At 37.8% G+C, this 17293-nt stretch overlaps 1 protein-coding gene across 1 annotated transcript in view; it reads right to left on the reverse strand.

The window, feature by feature from the left end:
- Window positions 1-15017, reverse strand: part of LOC102391348 (40S ribosomal protein S25-like) — an 81489-nt gene extending 66472 nt beyond the window's left edge. The window contains exons 1-2 of the mRNA XM_044930384.2: window positions 14991-15017; window positions 14626-14682 (exon numbers count right to left, since the gene is read on the reverse strand). Coding sequence (XP_044786319.2) covers window positions 14626-14682; window positions 14991-15017 — 84 coding nt within the window. The remainder of the gene's footprint in view (window positions 1-14625; window positions 14683-14990) is intronic.
- Between the last annotated feature and the right edge of the window lie 2276 nt (window positions 15018-17293).

A 17293-nucleotide genomic window follows, 5' to 3' on the forward strand; every position in this document is an offset into this window, starting at 1 on the left:
GTGTAAAATAACTATACTTCAAGTAAAAAATTAAACAAACAAACAAACAAATTCACCATATAAAATGGGTAAAGCAACTGTCTCTCAAAATCCAAATTAATACGGTTTCCAAATCCCATTACATTGTGTTTACATTGATTACATTGTGCTATGCCTCTTTTTGAGTTGTAGAAAGTTTGAATTATATCAATTTACCTTTTACTTGCCTGTGGCTCAGATGGTAAAGAATCTGCCTGCAATGCAGGAGAGCCGGGTTCAATCCCTGGTTCAGAAAGATCCTCTGGAGAAGAAAACGGCAATCCACTCCAGTATTCTTGCCTGGAGAATCCCATGGACAGAAGAGCCTGGTAGGCCACAGTCAATGGGGTTGCAAAGAGTTGGACACAATTGAGCGACTAACACTAATACTACTTCCTTTTACTTTAGATATAGTGTCTTATGCTTCAGGCCATTGTAATTCTAAAATCTAAACTGATATTGTAGGCTCCTGAAGGTTTGTGGCATTAAGTTTTTTTACCCTTCTTCATGTACGGTGTCTTATTAGGACAGTACTATTGGTATGGTGTCAATATAGTGGGCATAGTGTGTGAAACCTTTCACTTTTCACTTTCATGCATTGAGGAAGGAAATGGCAACCCACTCCAGTGTTCTTGCCTGGAGAATCCCAGGGACGGGGCAGCCTGATGGGCTGCCGTCTATGGGGTCATACAGAGTTGGACACGACTGAAGTGACTTAGCAGCAGCAGCAGCAGTGTGTGAAACTAAAAGAGAGCATTCCTGCAGACCATACTGTGACAAAGAACCATAGTTAACATAGTCCTAAGGCATTTCTGTGAATGTGTAAGGCTATCCTTGCTGTGTAAATGGGAATTTATTCCAATCCTCACTTTTGCTGTGCATCAGGAAAATGACATTGGTCATGTTAATATCACTACTAAGTATGATCTGTTGATGTGCTGCTTTAAATATCCATAGCTGGCAAAACAGTTATGATTGAGGCCATCAAGTAGTTAAGCATATAACAAATAACTCGCCATTATTTACATATTCCTCCTTTATCTTTGTAGAAATCTAATAGATTAACTGAATAGTTCTATGATGTGTGCCATCAACCTGTATCCTCAGGACTTTGATGATGGCACTGAATTCTGTAATTTTTTTCGATTTGAGTTATCATTTCTTTTTTTTTTTTTAATTTTATTTTATTTTTAAACTTTACAAAATTGTATTAGTTTTGCCAAATATCAAAATGAATCCGCCTCAGGTATACATGTGTTCCCCATCCTGAACCCTCCTCCCTCCTCCCTCCCCATACCATCCCTCTGGGTCGTCCCAGTGCACTAGCCCCAAGCATCCAGTATTGTGCATCGAACCTGGACTGGCAACTCATTTCATACATGATATTTTACATGTTTCAATGTCATTCTCCCAAATCTTCCCACCCTCTCCTTCTCCCACAGAGTCCATAATATTGTTCTATACATCAGTGTCTCTTTTGCTGTCTCGTACACAGGGTTATCGTTACCATCTTTCTAAATTCCATATATATGCGTTAGTATACTGTATTGGTGTTTTTCTTTCTGGCTTACTTCATTCTGTATAATAGGCTCCAGTTTCATCCACCTCATTAGAACTGATTCAAATGTATTCTTTTTAATGGCTGAGTAATACTCCATTGTGTATATGTACCATAGCTTTCTTATCCATTCATCTGCTGATGGACATCTAGGTTGCTTCCATGTCCTGGCTATTATAAACAGTGCTGCGATGAACATTGGGGTACTCGTGTCTCTTTCCCTTCTGGTTTCCTCAGTGTGTATGCCCAGCAGTACTGCCGTGGTTGTTGGGGAGGTTGGGTTTCAGGAATTTCTGTTTAATTCTTCCTAATATAATGAGCCCTGCAGTACAAATGTGAATACAAAATCAATGTGAGTTTGGTCTACTTCTAAGTATGCATGTGTGCTAAGTCGCTTCAGTCATGTTCAACTCTTTGAGACCCTCTGGACTGTAGCCTGCCAGGCCCCTCTGTCCATAGGATTCTCAGGCAAGAATACTGGAGTGGGCTGCCATGCCCTCCTCTGGGGGATCTTCCCAACCCAGGGATCAAACCCAGGTGTCTTATGTCTCCTGCATTAGTGGCAGGTTCTTTATCAGTAGTGCCACCTGGGAAGCTTCGAAGGATATCGGTCTGAAATACATGTTCAGTAACTGGAAAATAATGTCAGGCTGTGTTTGGGCCCATCTTGTTCTTCATGAGTTAGATGTGGACTAGGACTCTGTCTTCATTTGCCGTCTGTAAGCTCCCATCCTAAGCCAGAGACAGTGTTGGTGGTTTGGACCTCCTGATATTAGTGTGTTACCTCAGACATTGGAATGTGCTTAACTTATTTTGTAACTGTAATTCTTGTCTCCAGTTCATTGTTGTGAAATGGAAGAATTATATACTTGCAATCACATTGTACGGGTGTTCCTCAGAGGGAATGGACCTTCCCTTTAGTTAATGAATTCTGAATCTATAAACTGACTTAGATACGGAGCTGGTTCAGATCAGTCACTCAGTCGTGTCCAACTCTTTGAGACCCCATGAATCACAGCACGCCAGGCCTCCCTGTCCATCACCAACTCCCGGAGTTCACTGAGACTCATGTCCATTGAGTCAGTGATGCCATCCAGCCATCTCATCCTCTGTCATCCCCTTCTCCTCTTGCCCCCAATCCCTCCCAGCATCAGAGTCTTTTCCAATGAGTCAACTCTTCGCATGAGGTGGCCAAAGTATTGGAGTTTCAGCTTTAGCATCATTCCTTCCAAAGAAATCCCAGGACTGATCTCCTTTAGAATGGACTGGTTGGATCTCCTTGCAGTCCAAGGGACTCTCAAGAGTCTTCTCCAACACCACAGTTCAAAAGCATCAATTCTTCAGCACTCAGCCTTCTTCACAGTCCAACTCTCACATCCATCCATTACCACAAGAAAAACCATAGCCTTGACTAGATGAACCTTTGTTGGCAAAGTAATGTCTCTGCTTTTGAATATGCTATCTAGGTTGGTCATTTTCAACTGGGGTAGTTGTTGTGAATCATCTGATCACTGGCTCTTGATTTTTATGTCCCTGTTCATTAAGTCGAGCTTTCCAGGTGGCTCAATGGTAAATAATTCACCTGCCAGTGCAGGAGACACAGGTTTGATCCCTGGGTCTGGAAAATCCCCTGGAGGAAGCAATGGCCACCAACTCCAGTATTCTTGCCTGGAGAAGTCCATGGACAGAGGAGCCTGCTGGGCTACAGTCCATGAGGTCTCAAAGAGTCGGACATGACTTAGCAACTGAGCTAACACCCATTAAGCTTTCAAGCTATTTTCCCCTTGGAGCATCATGATATATTAACTGTCACTACAGATAACTTAGGTCAAGATATTCTGATTGCTAGTCTAGCCTTAATGCCAATTTGAAAATTATGTTCACATTGCCTCAAGTGGTTAAGTTCTGCCAGCACTCACACTTAGGAGCTTTAACATTATCACTAATTTAGGGGAGCTCATTTTAATGTCAGTGTTTCCTGCTTAACGCCAGCCTGCATAGAACAGCTTCTGCTAAAGATACCAGTGCTTTCCTATGAAATCCTTATTGCATTAATAAAGGAATGTCTTCTAGGTCTTCTTGGAGGATATAGCCTAGTGGTTGATTTTCAGATCTTACATATTATATCCATTCTAACAATCCCACTTTTCTGTGCCTTCTGATCTTTTCTTTACAACTATGTTAAAGACAATTATGGAATTCCCAACTTGTTAAAGTAAGGTATTTTCAAGTCTAGGCATGAGGAAGCCATCTCAGCAAACTGTCAGGATCAACTCTAAGAGTCCATACAAGGGAGGCATTTTGTCTCCAATAAGTGGACATGATGAAGAAGGCAATGGCATCCCACTCCAGTACTCTTGCCTAGAAAATCCCATGGATGGAGGAGCCTGGTAGGCTGCAGTCCATGGGGTTGCTAAGAGTCGGACACGACTGAGTGACTTCACTTTCACTTTTCGCTTTCCTGCATTGGAGAAGGAAATGGCAGCCCACTCCAGTGTTCTTGCCTGGAGAATCCCAGGGACAGGGGAGCCTGGTGGGCTGCCATCTATGGGGTCGCACAGAGTCGGACACGACTGAAGCGACTTAGCAGCAGCAGCAGCAAGTGGACATGAACTACTTCTTCTGGCCAGGAGAGTGCGATTTGAGGCTGAAGATTTTCAGAATGCTCCACCTAAATGTCCCCATCCCAGGTAGAAGCTTCCCATTATTTTTCTTTAGAGCCCATAATCTGACACAGAAGATCTTTGAGAATATACTTTAGTCTCCTTTGTAGCTCTATCACTTTTATAATTAGTTCCCAAGACTGTTTTCCTGCATATTGCACCCTGAAGCTGCAGAAGATGAAATTATTCTGAAGCTATATAGAAACTTACTAGCTTTGATAATATTCCTTTAGCTGGCAATTAGCTATCCTGAACTTGTCTTCTTTCAGCAAGGCCTCCAAGCCATGAAGGGCAGCTGTCCTGTATCACAATTCTCTCAATTATTATTGCTCTCATATGAATCACATGATACTTTATTCATTGTGATACCACTCATTCTAGTGGAATTCCTTACATATCACAAGAGTGTCTTAAGACAGTGTGATTATCTATTTCAAAAATCCCACCTTGAGGACCAGTTTGGTATAGCCCCTCTTGTTACCAATTGTTTTAGCTCTGGATTTTCTAGTAAAATAGCCTGAGGTAAAGCATTCAGAGTTAAACATTGATTAATTAGCTAGTTAATTAATTAGACTTTTCAATCTCAGAGCAGTAAGAGTGAGGGGGGAAAAAGAAGATAAACATCAAATACAATCTAGTGTATGACTGAGTGGTCATATTGTTTTATAGGAAAAACACTATACACTCCGTTGCTTGATCACATATGATATCTCTGGAGAGGTAGTATGATATTCATGTAATTTTCATAAGTTCATTGTGGGGGAGGGAGACTGAAGACTTTATCTATTGGCTCCATCTTGTCTTTGTCTCTCAATGGTCATTAATTCCCTTACACTTGTAAATTATGCTTCCCATTGTCTTTGAGAAGTCAGGGATTTAATGCCATGTGTTATAGCTCCTCAACTGAGCATAGAAATGGGGGTAGTCAAATAAATCCTCCTTGGATTTATTCAGATAAGACTTGGGCACTGCAGCTGGCATGACACAGGCAGGTCTGTAACCCAGCTCTAGTTACTCTGGTTTCCATCTCCTTGTGTGATAATAGCTAGGGCTTTTCATTGAGCAAGTATCAGAGGGTACTGATTGCCCGTGGGAATGAGGAAATCTCTGTATATATGTAAATTGCATCTCATACAATACTGAAATAGAAAACTATTAAGAAAATTAATCAATGCAAAACTACTGTAACAAAGAATTATTTCTTTCCCATCTCTTTCAATACTACATCTTTCCTAAATTTAGCTAATAAATTATCTATTTATTGCATATCTTGTACCAGGTATTCTGATAAACTGTTTATGCATATTATCCCATTTCATTTTTTAAACAGTGTAAGAAAGACCCTACTATTGCCTCCTTTCTAAATAGAATAAAATTAAGACTTGGATGAAGGAACATGCCCAAATTTATATAGCTAGGAAACAGTGGAGCTAGAGAAAATTCCAACCTAGCTAGTGGGCCTCCAGATAGTCTTTTTGGCAGAGATATGAGCAGTGCACAGTGGTTCTTATAGATCTTTTTCACCTTTTGCAGTTTTCATCTTTATCTTGGTATAAAACCTTGGGGGGATCTAGAAAACCTCAAGATAATAAGTTATATACTATTACTAATAATACGTGTGTATGTGTCTGCTCAGTTGTCTCTGATTCCTTGTGACCCCATGGACTACAGTCTGTCAGGCTCCTAGGTACATGGGATTTTCCCAGCAAGAATACTGGAGTGGGTTGCCATTTCATTCTCTAGGGGATCTTCCCTACCCAGGGATTGAACTCGCATCTCCTGCATCTCCTGTATTGGCAAGTGAATTCTTTACCACTGAGCCATCTAGGAAACCCCTTATACAGTACTATAGCATGGTAAAATTAAGATAACAGTATTACTTACATCATAGTTATGATTATAAAATTGTGGCAAATAAATAAATTAATCCAAGAGAAAAACTTAGTTTATTTCTGGTAAATTGTTAAGAGTGCAATACCAGTTAGCTATTACTGCTCTTATTGTTGCCATTATTATTAGTATTAAAGTTGGCCATTTCTCTTACAAAAATCTAAGCATGATATATTAGATGGAAGATAAATTAAGGTCACTCAGAAAGATTGATACTTCTTATACTTAGTGATTAATATAAGCAAATTATCAATATTTCAGCCCTAAGACAGGGCATCATCTTATCCTGTCTGTTCCATTCCTAGTTATCCTAACTTGCTTCTATTATTATTATTATTTTCCCTGAATCCTAAATTTTCTTGACTCCATTTCAGAGCATCTTATCCTCTGGCCTTGAGCTTTCTCTCGGTTCCCATCATAACACCTGCTTTCTGGAGGGCCTTACTGCTTGCATGAAATTGGGGACTCAATCCTGACTCATGTGGCCCATCTGAACATAACCCTGATTTGTACTAGCTCTTGGCTTGGCTCACCTCTTTTGAGGTTTTCTTCTATGCATTCCATGCACTCACATACTGTTCTTTTCCTTTGTGATCCTGAGATCAGCAAAAAGAATCACTCAGTCCTTCTTCAGGCCTTTACTGTACACCCACACTTTGCACTTCAGAGGTCTCTTCCTATTTTGTCAAGTGAGTAAAACAAGTTTTGGGGAAAAATTGTACTTATTTCATGGAATCTTGAATTTAGATCTGCACAGGCTCTTCTCCGGAGGCCTGGCGTGCTGCGATTCATGGGGTCGCAGAGTCAGACACGACTGAGCGACTGATCTGATCTGATTTGAGGCTCTTCTCGGTCATTTCTTCATGCTCAGCAAGTTATCTAGGAACAAAGACCTTGGTTGGACTCTCAGTGGGATTGTCAGACTTAGCAGATAAAAATATGGGACTCACAATTAAATGTGAATTTCAGATAAATGAAAAATTTTCAAAGCATAAAGTAGATCCAACCATTGCTGGAGACATACCTATATTAAGAAATTATTTGTTGATTATCTGAAATTCAGATTTAACTGGAGTCCTATATTGTATCTGGTGACCTTATCACAGAATGGCACCTTCTGTCACATTTATCTCTAGAGACAATCATTTAGGTCCCTGTTACCTGACAGTAATTGAAAAATAGTCATTTTTCCTATAACTTATTTTTATCTTGATCTCGACTTTCTATCTTCTTAGGGTGAAACTATCCTAGGGTGACCTTACATCTTGTTTGTGTGGAAGGTCTCACTTTACTTCTGTTGTCTTGACATAATTGCTAACAATTCTTTTTCCCTTTCAGAAATGTCTTGGTTTGGATGATAAATGATATAGTCACAGATGCTTCATTCCACCCTTGAATTCCTGCTGACCCTATTAATAAGTAAGTTTTCAGCTTCTTTCACTCAAAGCCACACTCTAATCTCCAGGAGGTGCTACCATTCTGATGAACCCTTACTTCACTTCCACAAAGCACCAGGTTATACCATGCTGCTTAAGCTAACACAGACAGATAAATGACTCCTGAACAACTATTATTAATTATAGTATAACTTTCTGTACTTGTTACCATGTTTACAGAGAACAGCAGAATTGAGCAAATGTTTGATGAATTCTGTAAATATGAGAGATTAACACAGATGTCAGGAAAAAAATATGCAAATGTTATTTGTTTGAAGGTATTTAGGCAAAATGCACTTCCTTTGTAATACACGAGGAAGATTATATTTATGTATGGTATATAGCAACAATTGATTAGACTATATTTTTAGAGTGATTGTGCAGAAGTAAAATAATTTTCTGTATATTGCCTTAGGTCACTATTTCCATTTCACAGTGTTGATTAGACACCATTCTTATATCAAAAAATAAAATATTCAGTCAAAAATAAAGTTGCAATTTTATTCCTATGAAATGTCAAATAACTTGAATGATTGATTTCTCCTCTTGATTTATCCATTTATATTTTATATTCAGGTGTATTTGTGTTTGAGAAAAGTCTTATAGACATAGACTATTTATTCACTTCCATAGCAATGTGCTGCTGAGTCAGAATCATCCTTTTATAAGCATCACATAAATACAGTCAGACTGCATCAGAAACCAAAATAACTGTCTCTATGTTTTAACAAAATAATGAGGGAAAAATACTGCTCTTAGTTAATGTGATTTTTTTTTCTACATGTATTGATTTCATATAAGCCAAAATATAAAGAGTGTTCAAAACAGAAGGAAAAAGAGCATCTCTCAGTAAGAAATCATATTTAAAAATATTTATTTCTAAATGTCTTTCACTTAAATATTAAAAAAAAGTTATTTAGAATTTACTAGAGGAAAACAAACATGTAATTATATTTCTTTTATGTTAACTCAACCAATATAAATGCATTATTATATCTTAGCAACCATGATTGGATTTTATTTTTAGATAGTAAAATAATAGTTGTCTTAATCTAAATCAAAGGCTTTTCAGGAAAACTTAATTTGAAATACTGCTGCTAATTTCATCAGTATTTTAATGACCTCCAAGGAAAACAGCAAATGGTTTCTGAATATTTAGAAATGATGTAGATATTTCAAGAAGAAAAATGGAAATAAAAATTTTAAAAGTATGGTGTCATAGTTACTTCATTAGTGTGAGAAGGCATCAGTAAGAAAATTTCCAGTGAATTCAAAATGATCTTGTGAGGAGCAAGCATTAAGGTCACCCTGACCATAGTGTGGAGAATGACTAAGATGGATTCAAAGGCAGGAGCACAGAGATAAAATTATTAATATTAAATATACCCAGTCTTTTTGTATATCAGGTTTTTTTTTTTTTTTTTAATATCAGTTACACTCAATAAAGGGGCTTCCCTGGTAGCTCAGCTGGTAAAGAATCTGCCTGCAATGTGGGAGACCTGGGTTCAATCCCTGGCTTGGGAAGAAGATCCCCTGGAGGAGGATCTCAGTATTCTTGCCTGGAGAATCCTCATGGACAAAGGAGCCTGGGAACTGTACTCCGTGGGGTCACAAAGAGTAGGACATGACTGGGCGACCAAACACAGCACAGCACATACTCAATAAAACTGTCTTTAAAAACATAAAAGAGGACCACTGCAGTAATTCTAGTGGAATATGGTTTTGTTTTGTAGCAGAATAACCTTGGGAATGAAGATAGAAAATGATTAGATTAGACAAATATTTTTAGAGACAGAATTTATGAATGTTGTTGAATGATTGCGTAAAGAGCAGGGAGTGTAGGGAATGCTGAAGAACGAAGAAAGGCTTCTAGATTTCTGAAATAAGCAGCAAAAGGATGCTAGTATCATTTGTGAAGAAGCAGAAGCCAGGAGGAGGTACACATTCCTGGGGGTAGGAATCAAGAGCTCACTTTTGGACGAAGTAGATTTGTCATATCGTTGATCTTGCTAACAGAATGGTTGGTTGGGCCTCAACATATACATGGTCATTTACATCATGGGGACTGATGAGATCACCTGGGGAGAGAATAGTGACAGAGGAGAGGTGACAGCCATGGCCAGATTCTGAGGAGGGTAGTGTTTAGATGTTAGGAAGGGAGGAATGGATAATATAGAAGAGAGGTCAGGATGGTTTGGCGAATCCCTAGAGAATGTGATGAATATAGAGAAGAGGTTGGAGGGCTTCAAAATCCAAAAATCCATCTGGGGAAGTTTTGTAAGATATGAAAGGGCTATATGAATTCTTTGGACTCAGAAATTTGAAGATAATGGTGAACTTAGCAGTAGCAGTGTTGGTGGACAGTTTGGCTAGAAACCAGACCGGAGCAGCTGGAGTACGGGCGTGAGGGGACGAGGAGGATGCTGTGTGCATATGAAGCACGGGAAGTGGTGTCATAGCTGTGCGGCAAGAGCGCAAAGGTCTGAGAGCTCACAGAAGGCTGCACAGCCAAGGAGGTGACAGGAATGTTTTGTGTTAGTACAGGAGCCTCGCCTGTGGCTTTATGTTCTGAAATATATTCATTTAAAACATGTTTACATGGCGTTCTTTAATGTGTTACACATTGCCTGCCTTCTTCCACTGAGGGTACAGAGGGTAATATAACTTTTGTCACAATAACTGCCTCTTTCTTTTCTTTAACATACTCCAGGTCTTAAGAGTGAATGAAGGACACAACGTGTATTTGCAATGGTTTCAGACATCTGTGCTTTAGATTTCCTTGACATATCCTCTTGTGTGTATGCATGTGGGTGTGAGAGATAGAGAGGAAAGTGCAAACTCTAACTCAAATCTATGCTTGTCAGCCTCCAAATGCCATGCTCTCTTCACTATGCGAGTCCAGTCCATTTCTCTAACTAGTAACAAGACCTATCTATTCATTCAATAAGTATTTTTGATTATTTTTGAAAATAACAAAATAATCATGACAGATAACCTATATAAAAGCTAATTTATGGTGACAGGTAATGTTTTAAGAACTTTACATATATTATTTCATTTAATCCTCACAACAATCATAAAGGATCCCATTTTATATGGAGAAATTGAGACTTGGAATGACTACATAAATGTTTAGAGGTTTCACATCTAGGGAGTGTTGAAATCAGGTTTCCAACCAGGCGACTTTGCTCCAGGGCTCTTTAAAATATTACTAAAATGGAAATTTTGACAGGCAGAGGAAAAGGAAACACAGTCAGAAAGTCATTATTAGTTGAGTTTGGTAAACTGGGAGAGGTAAGCCAAGAAGCTGCAGAGGGAGGTAACTCGCATTTCATCATTGACCTTTTAAGCCCTGGACAGGGGTTTGGATTTTAATCCAAGCAATGGCAATGCCTTGATGAATTCCGAGCAGTCAGTGATGAGATTTGCTTCTAATCTGTGGTTGGCATTGAGCATAAAAAGTGAGCAGGTTCTGTAGAAGCATAATTCAGATAAGCTTTGTAACCACTATTACAGACATGGAGGCTTTTCTTGTCCTCCCTCTTAAACTCTCTCACTGCATGATGTCTTGGATAAAATAATGATTATGACTCCAACAATAACAAATAAAGCTACACCCTCAGAAGCAGTTAATGATGATAAGCAGAAACTTGAAGGGAGAAAAGTAAAAGAAATCCCTACACAAAGTCAACTGATATCATATATTATGAAGTTGGGCTTTTTAAAAAAAAAATTCTTCTTAGGTTCTAAATAAATGTTTCACGAATATGTTCAAATGCAACTCCTTTGGTGAAAACCTTCTTCACTTCACATTCAGCATTAGTTTCTTCATCTTATGTTTTCTCATAACAATCTATTTGACTTCTGTTTAACCAATTATCCTGTACTATCATTTGTCTGTTTACATGTATATCGCAGTTTGTTTCAGCAAAGATTTGTGTTGCCCTTTTAGTTAAGTCATTATGCTAGGTCCCCATATCACATACGAAGTGATTTAGAGGCCTACAGTCAACACTGAGTTATTGTAAACGGGAGCTGCAGATCTTTTAAATTTGTTATCTAGCAAAACCCTACTATAGTATATATGAGAAAGTCGAACTCTTTCTTATCCTCACTTGATGCACAATTTTTAGAAATATTTAATGCAGTATTTTATCTTGTTGGTCAAATCTTGAATAATTCTGGAGCCAAGGTTCATAAAGACAGTATAGTTATAAATAAATGCATGTTTAAAAGGGCAAATATGTCTTGACCTTTAAAATGCAAATCCCTGAATTTTGAAAAGGAAGACAAGTTTTAAATTGTATTTTATCAGATAGATATAGCCTGTCAGTAAATTGATGGCCAAATAAGCCCTTCTACCCTTACAAAATTGGCAACGAAGAATAGTGCCTGTGTGTTGATTGTCTTCTATGGAAAGCATGGTTATATTTCTGACTAGGTTAAGTGAAACTTAAGAGTACCTGATTATAATACTCGGGAAAAAGGGGCTTGTCTACTTACAAAGTTAAATTGAAGCATGTTGAGTCTTCAGTTACAAGTGTTGACATTTAAAATGCAATCCTAGAAAATGTTTGTGGTATAAGTGATTTGAGGATGAGAATACCTTAATGAATATGCCATTACATAATATATATAGAGAAAAATGGATTAGTGACCAATCTGCCAGTGAGTCTTGAGAATGATTCATCTGTTATGAAAAAGACTAACTCTGAAGACACAGAATCAACTTGAGATGTTGAGGAGCATTTATTCCATTATGACATTTATTCAGAAGCAATTCTACAGAGGCAGAAGAAACTAAGTGTTCAAAATTCTGATTTTTAAATTTCAGTTTTATTCAGTTGCTTCATCAAAGTTAAATTTGTGTGTACATAAGGAGCATCTCCTGTGGAATAGAACTTTGTTTTGGATTTTGTGTCAGGGGATTTTTATTGAAGAAAGAAACCTTTGGGTTTGACTTTTGGAATCTAATTCAGTCTACATGGCTTAAACTTACGGGTATAGATGATATAAAGTAGATTGTTTTATAGGCTATCCTTGTGGCTCAGTGGTAAAGAATCTGCCTGCATACAGGAAACCTGGGTTCGATCCCTCGTGGGTCAGGAAGATCTGGAGCAGGGCATGACAACCCACTCCAACACTCTTGCCTAGAAAAATCCCATGGACAGAGGAGCCTGGTGGGCTATGGTCTATACGGTTGCACAGAATTGGACAGGCCTGAAGTGACTAAGCAGCAGCAGCAGATTGTTTTATATAGTTAATACATTAAACAATTTTACTTCCCACTCATGGTTGCTGTTCAGTTGCTCAGTCATGTCCGACTCTTTGTGACCCCATGGACTGTAGCATGCCAGGCTTCCCTGTCCTTCACTATCTCCTGGAGTTTGTTCACACTCATGTTCATTGAATCGATGATGCCATCCAACCATCTCATCCTCTGTCACCCCCTTCTCCTTATGCCCTCAATCTTTCCAGGCATCAGTGTCTTTTCCCATGAATCGGCTCTCATAAGGGACTGTTTTATGGCTGTAGGACTTGGACACTGTCTTTAGTGTTTTTAGATTTTTTCCCTTTTGTATTCCAGAGGTTTGAGATTTAGAAGGCAGTGTTCTGGGTAACCAGGGCATTATTAAATAGTTAATAATTTGATAGTCAAAATTACTGTGAAAAATATCCGAGTCCTCTACTAATTTTAAAAGTAAACTATATTTTCAGTTGTCAGAGACTTTAACATTTCTAAGATATTGATTAGATGCTTGAAAAAGACTAAGAAAAATAATACAGGTTTGGCAAATTGCTATGTGCAGTTTCATAAGCAATGAACAAAAAAACATAGGCATTTTCACCCATCTTTGGACAGATGGTGAATGGCAACAGCAGAGATTTCAAATATAGATGTAGCACATATATATTGCAAACAGCTGTAATAGCTAAAATACATGCCAGAAGACTTAATCATTCTGGAATTTTTTCCAATACATGCTAGCATTCAAAAATAGACTTCTCTTTCCTACAATTGCTATAGAATTCTTTGAAATAGGCAAGTGCATCTATGATATAGGAACTTTGCTGTGTGCTGATTAGGCTGTGTTTTCAAGGCTCCTTGACAACTAGTTGATTAGCAAAATTCTCATTAGTTATGATTTGGTATGCATAACTCATGACCAATATGACTTCTTGTTTTTGCTACCAAGTTGGCTGAATCAAGTCTTTTGTTATGTGTAGACCTTGCCAGTACAAAATAGCTGGATGAAAACCAATGAGTTGAATAAACTGCAGATTTTCTATTTGTCTCTCTGTCATCTGGTAGAAAGTATAACTAAGATTCTAAGAATACATATATATATTAAGTAATTTAAGCATTAGTTGCTCAGTTGTGCCCGACTCTTTACGACCCCATAGACTGCAGCCCACCAGGCTCCACTGTCCATGAGGTTTTCCAGGCAAGAATACTGGAGTGGGTTGCCATTTCCTTCTCCTATATATATATATATATATATATATATATATATATATATATTTAACTGGCATTGCTCTTACATTATAATTTGAAATTAAAAAAAATTCTCAGTATGTGTTGCTCAGTTGGAAGGATCCTTATTTTGTTTGGAATGAGAGGAGTAACAATGAGTTTCTCAGAAGACATAACAAAATGTATACATCACTTAAAAATTCTGGAAAAAATTTATCAACAAAGTCAAGACTAAAGTTCTTAGATTATAGACACTGTTAGCTTTTCTGGAGTCATTGCTGTAACTTAATTATAAAAGAAGAGGATTCCTAGGTCAGCTGATAGCAATTTGGTAGCAGAGTATGGGAGAAGGTATCTGGGTTGGAGTCCGTGAATCTGGGTTCCTCCTATCTGACATGTGTGACCCTGTATGAATTTCACCAAGTATTCTTATCAGTGAATTGGGGATAATGAAAATATTACCTTACTTAGAAAGGATTAAAGGAGTCGATGGGTGTTAAATGAACTTTGTGAACTCCAAAGTGATATTCAAATGCTGGTTTATGGGCCAGAAGGAGCTTGAATGGTCCTGCTGCCCTTGATCACCTTCCCACGGGCTGACACCGGGCTGCCACACTGGTCTGGACACTGGCCGGTGGGAGCCTAAAATAAACAAACAAAAAACTTGTTTATGCATTCCTTAGGGGACATGAGTCACCATTATTTCTCATTTCTCAGAATTTGCTGACATTTCAAGTAGATAAGAACTCTGGCTAGATATTGTTGATATTCCCTTTTCTTTCTTTTTTTAAAAATTTTATTTTATTTTTAAACTTTACAAAATTGTATTCGTTTTTCCAAATATCAAAATGAATCCACCACAGGTCAAATAATTTCTTATTCTGCTCACTCCATGACTAATGCTTTTATGTACACATTCTTCTTTCTTATTTTACATCTCCTGACCATACCCCAGTCATATTACTATCAAGTACCATCTTTATCATCTCAACAACCTCAAGATTTTAGGAAAACAAAAAATCTATGGCTTTTAATCATTAAAAAGATAATGACTCATTCAAGGATGGATATAAAGGGCCAAACATTAATAGGAAAAGATAATGGTTGTTCTAAACCCAGCATTTTGAGGCTTATATCTCTATGGCTACAAATTAAATTATGTGAGGTAGTTATTATTTAAACAATACAGCTTTACTGTGTAGTATTGCTTTAGACAAATTCAAAAAGATAGACCTAAAGGGTATAGTGCTGCAAAAATGGAAATCATTAAATGTATTAGAATTTTAAATATAGAGTCATTTCTTCCATAATGGTGGTACATGTGTTCTTAAAAATAAATGGAATTTCATTTTTTGAATTTCCATTTATTTTTAAGAACACATGTACCACCATTATGGAAGAAATTCATGAAAAAGATAGTATTGCAGTGGACCTCAAATTCTAAATGATTTTATAGGGGAAAAGACTTCATAAAAACTTAAAGTACTAAAACATCTTACTCTAAGTGTATTACTTAGATTCCAAATAATATAAAGTAATGATAGAGTAGATATAGATAAGCATTGCAATTTATTTCAGAAAAAAAGGCATTAAGTTTGCTTGGTATGAATGTGTGTGCTCAGTTGCTCAGTTGTATCTGACTCTTTTGAGACCCCATGGACTGTAGCCTGCCAGGCTCCTCTGACCATGGAATTCTCCAGGCTAGAATACTGGAGTGAGTTGCCATTTCCTCCTCCAGGGGATCTTCCCAAACCAGGGATCAAACCCACGTCTCTTACATCTCCTGCATTGGCAGGCAGGTTCTTTAGTACTGAGCCACGGAGGAAGCCCAAATGCAGTGAAGTGTGATATTTGTAGTATCTTTAAGAAATGGAAGGAAGGACATCATTATTATGAAGGTAAAATTTGTGTCACTAAAGTGACACATATACTTATTGCTTGGTCCTGCAGATGAGACTGGCTGCTGAGTAGTGCCTTTCTTTCTGTGGCAGCGTTATGTCTGCACCCTCAGTCTTCCATAGCACACTTCAGTCCCCTTAGAACAGACGATGGCTGTAGTGTATCCATCTCTTGTTTTAATTATTCTTCCATTTTGTCCTGATGGCGCAGGCCATGGATTTCCTTAGGTCTGTTCCTTTGGAGCTGCAACATTCACTTTCATTTCTTTCAAAAGTTTTTCTTACTTTCACTTTTCAATATCTAAGCCCCTCTGATCTTTATCATATTTAGATTGTGTTTTTTAATACTTTTAACGGGAAAAGTACATAAACCCAGGAGTATAGCATAATATATACTTACAGTGCAATACATATGGTAAAGAAATTAAGGAAGAATATAAGGTATACGAATATTTTGTGTATTCCACAGCAGATTATTGTGTTCAAATGAATAGTGTGTTTCTCTCTCATCCATTATTCTTTGGAGTAGAAAGTATAGCCCCTTGTAAAAAAAATTAGCGTGAGTTAACATGGTTTTCTGTTTTGCTGGTTTTATCCATCTATTTATCCTCAGCATATTAACAAATTCAGCCATTACAGATAAAATAGAAAGAAAAACAGTACTGTTTTCTAAAGCATACGATTCTGTAAGTTGAATGTGATTGATTGTAAAGGAAAACCATGCATCATTTAAGAAGTTGTACTAAAATATTTCATTTAATGATTTATCAACAACTCCCTGTTCTGTCCCTGCAGAAGTTGAGATCAAAATCCTCTCTGAGTAAGATGGGTTGGTAAGAAAGTTATATGTGGTTGAGGGTTCTAAGAAGATCTGTGCCATGATACTAAAGGAGTCAGTTCCTAGGCAAGTTGATAGGGACTCTAGGGGTCCCCAAGGAGAGAGGGGTCTGGAATTCCCAAGGAGGAAGAAAGGACACGCTTTTTTTTTTTCTTTCTCCACATTCCTTAGGATTATTTAACAATAATGTATCCTGCCTAAGGACAGTCTTTGGATTCAACCTTTTGTTATCTTAAGATGTTAATTATGGGAGTAGACCTGGTCTTTACAAGGATGTATCTTGCCTGAGGACAGTGTTACCTTAAGATGTAAATTATGGGAGTGGGTCTGATGAGGTCTTTGCAACCTCCAGACATTCTTTGGATTATATAACCTCATTGTTAACACTAGCAAGCGGGTACTCTTTCTGCCCCCTTCTGATGTCTATGTCAGAAGCTTTCTCTGGGGGCTCGTCCGGGATCCTTCAGGACAAGGTAAGGAAGCTTGGAGCTTTAGTTCTTTGTTCTCTTAGCGAACA

This window comes from Bubalus bubalis, chromosome 17 (genome assembly GCF_019923935.1).
Source record: "Bubalus bubalis isolate 160015118507 breed Murrah chromosome 17, NDDB_SH_1, whole genome shotgun sequence".
NCBI lineage: Eukaryota > Metazoa > Chordata > Mammalia > Artiodactyla > Bovidae > Bubalus > Bubalus bubalis.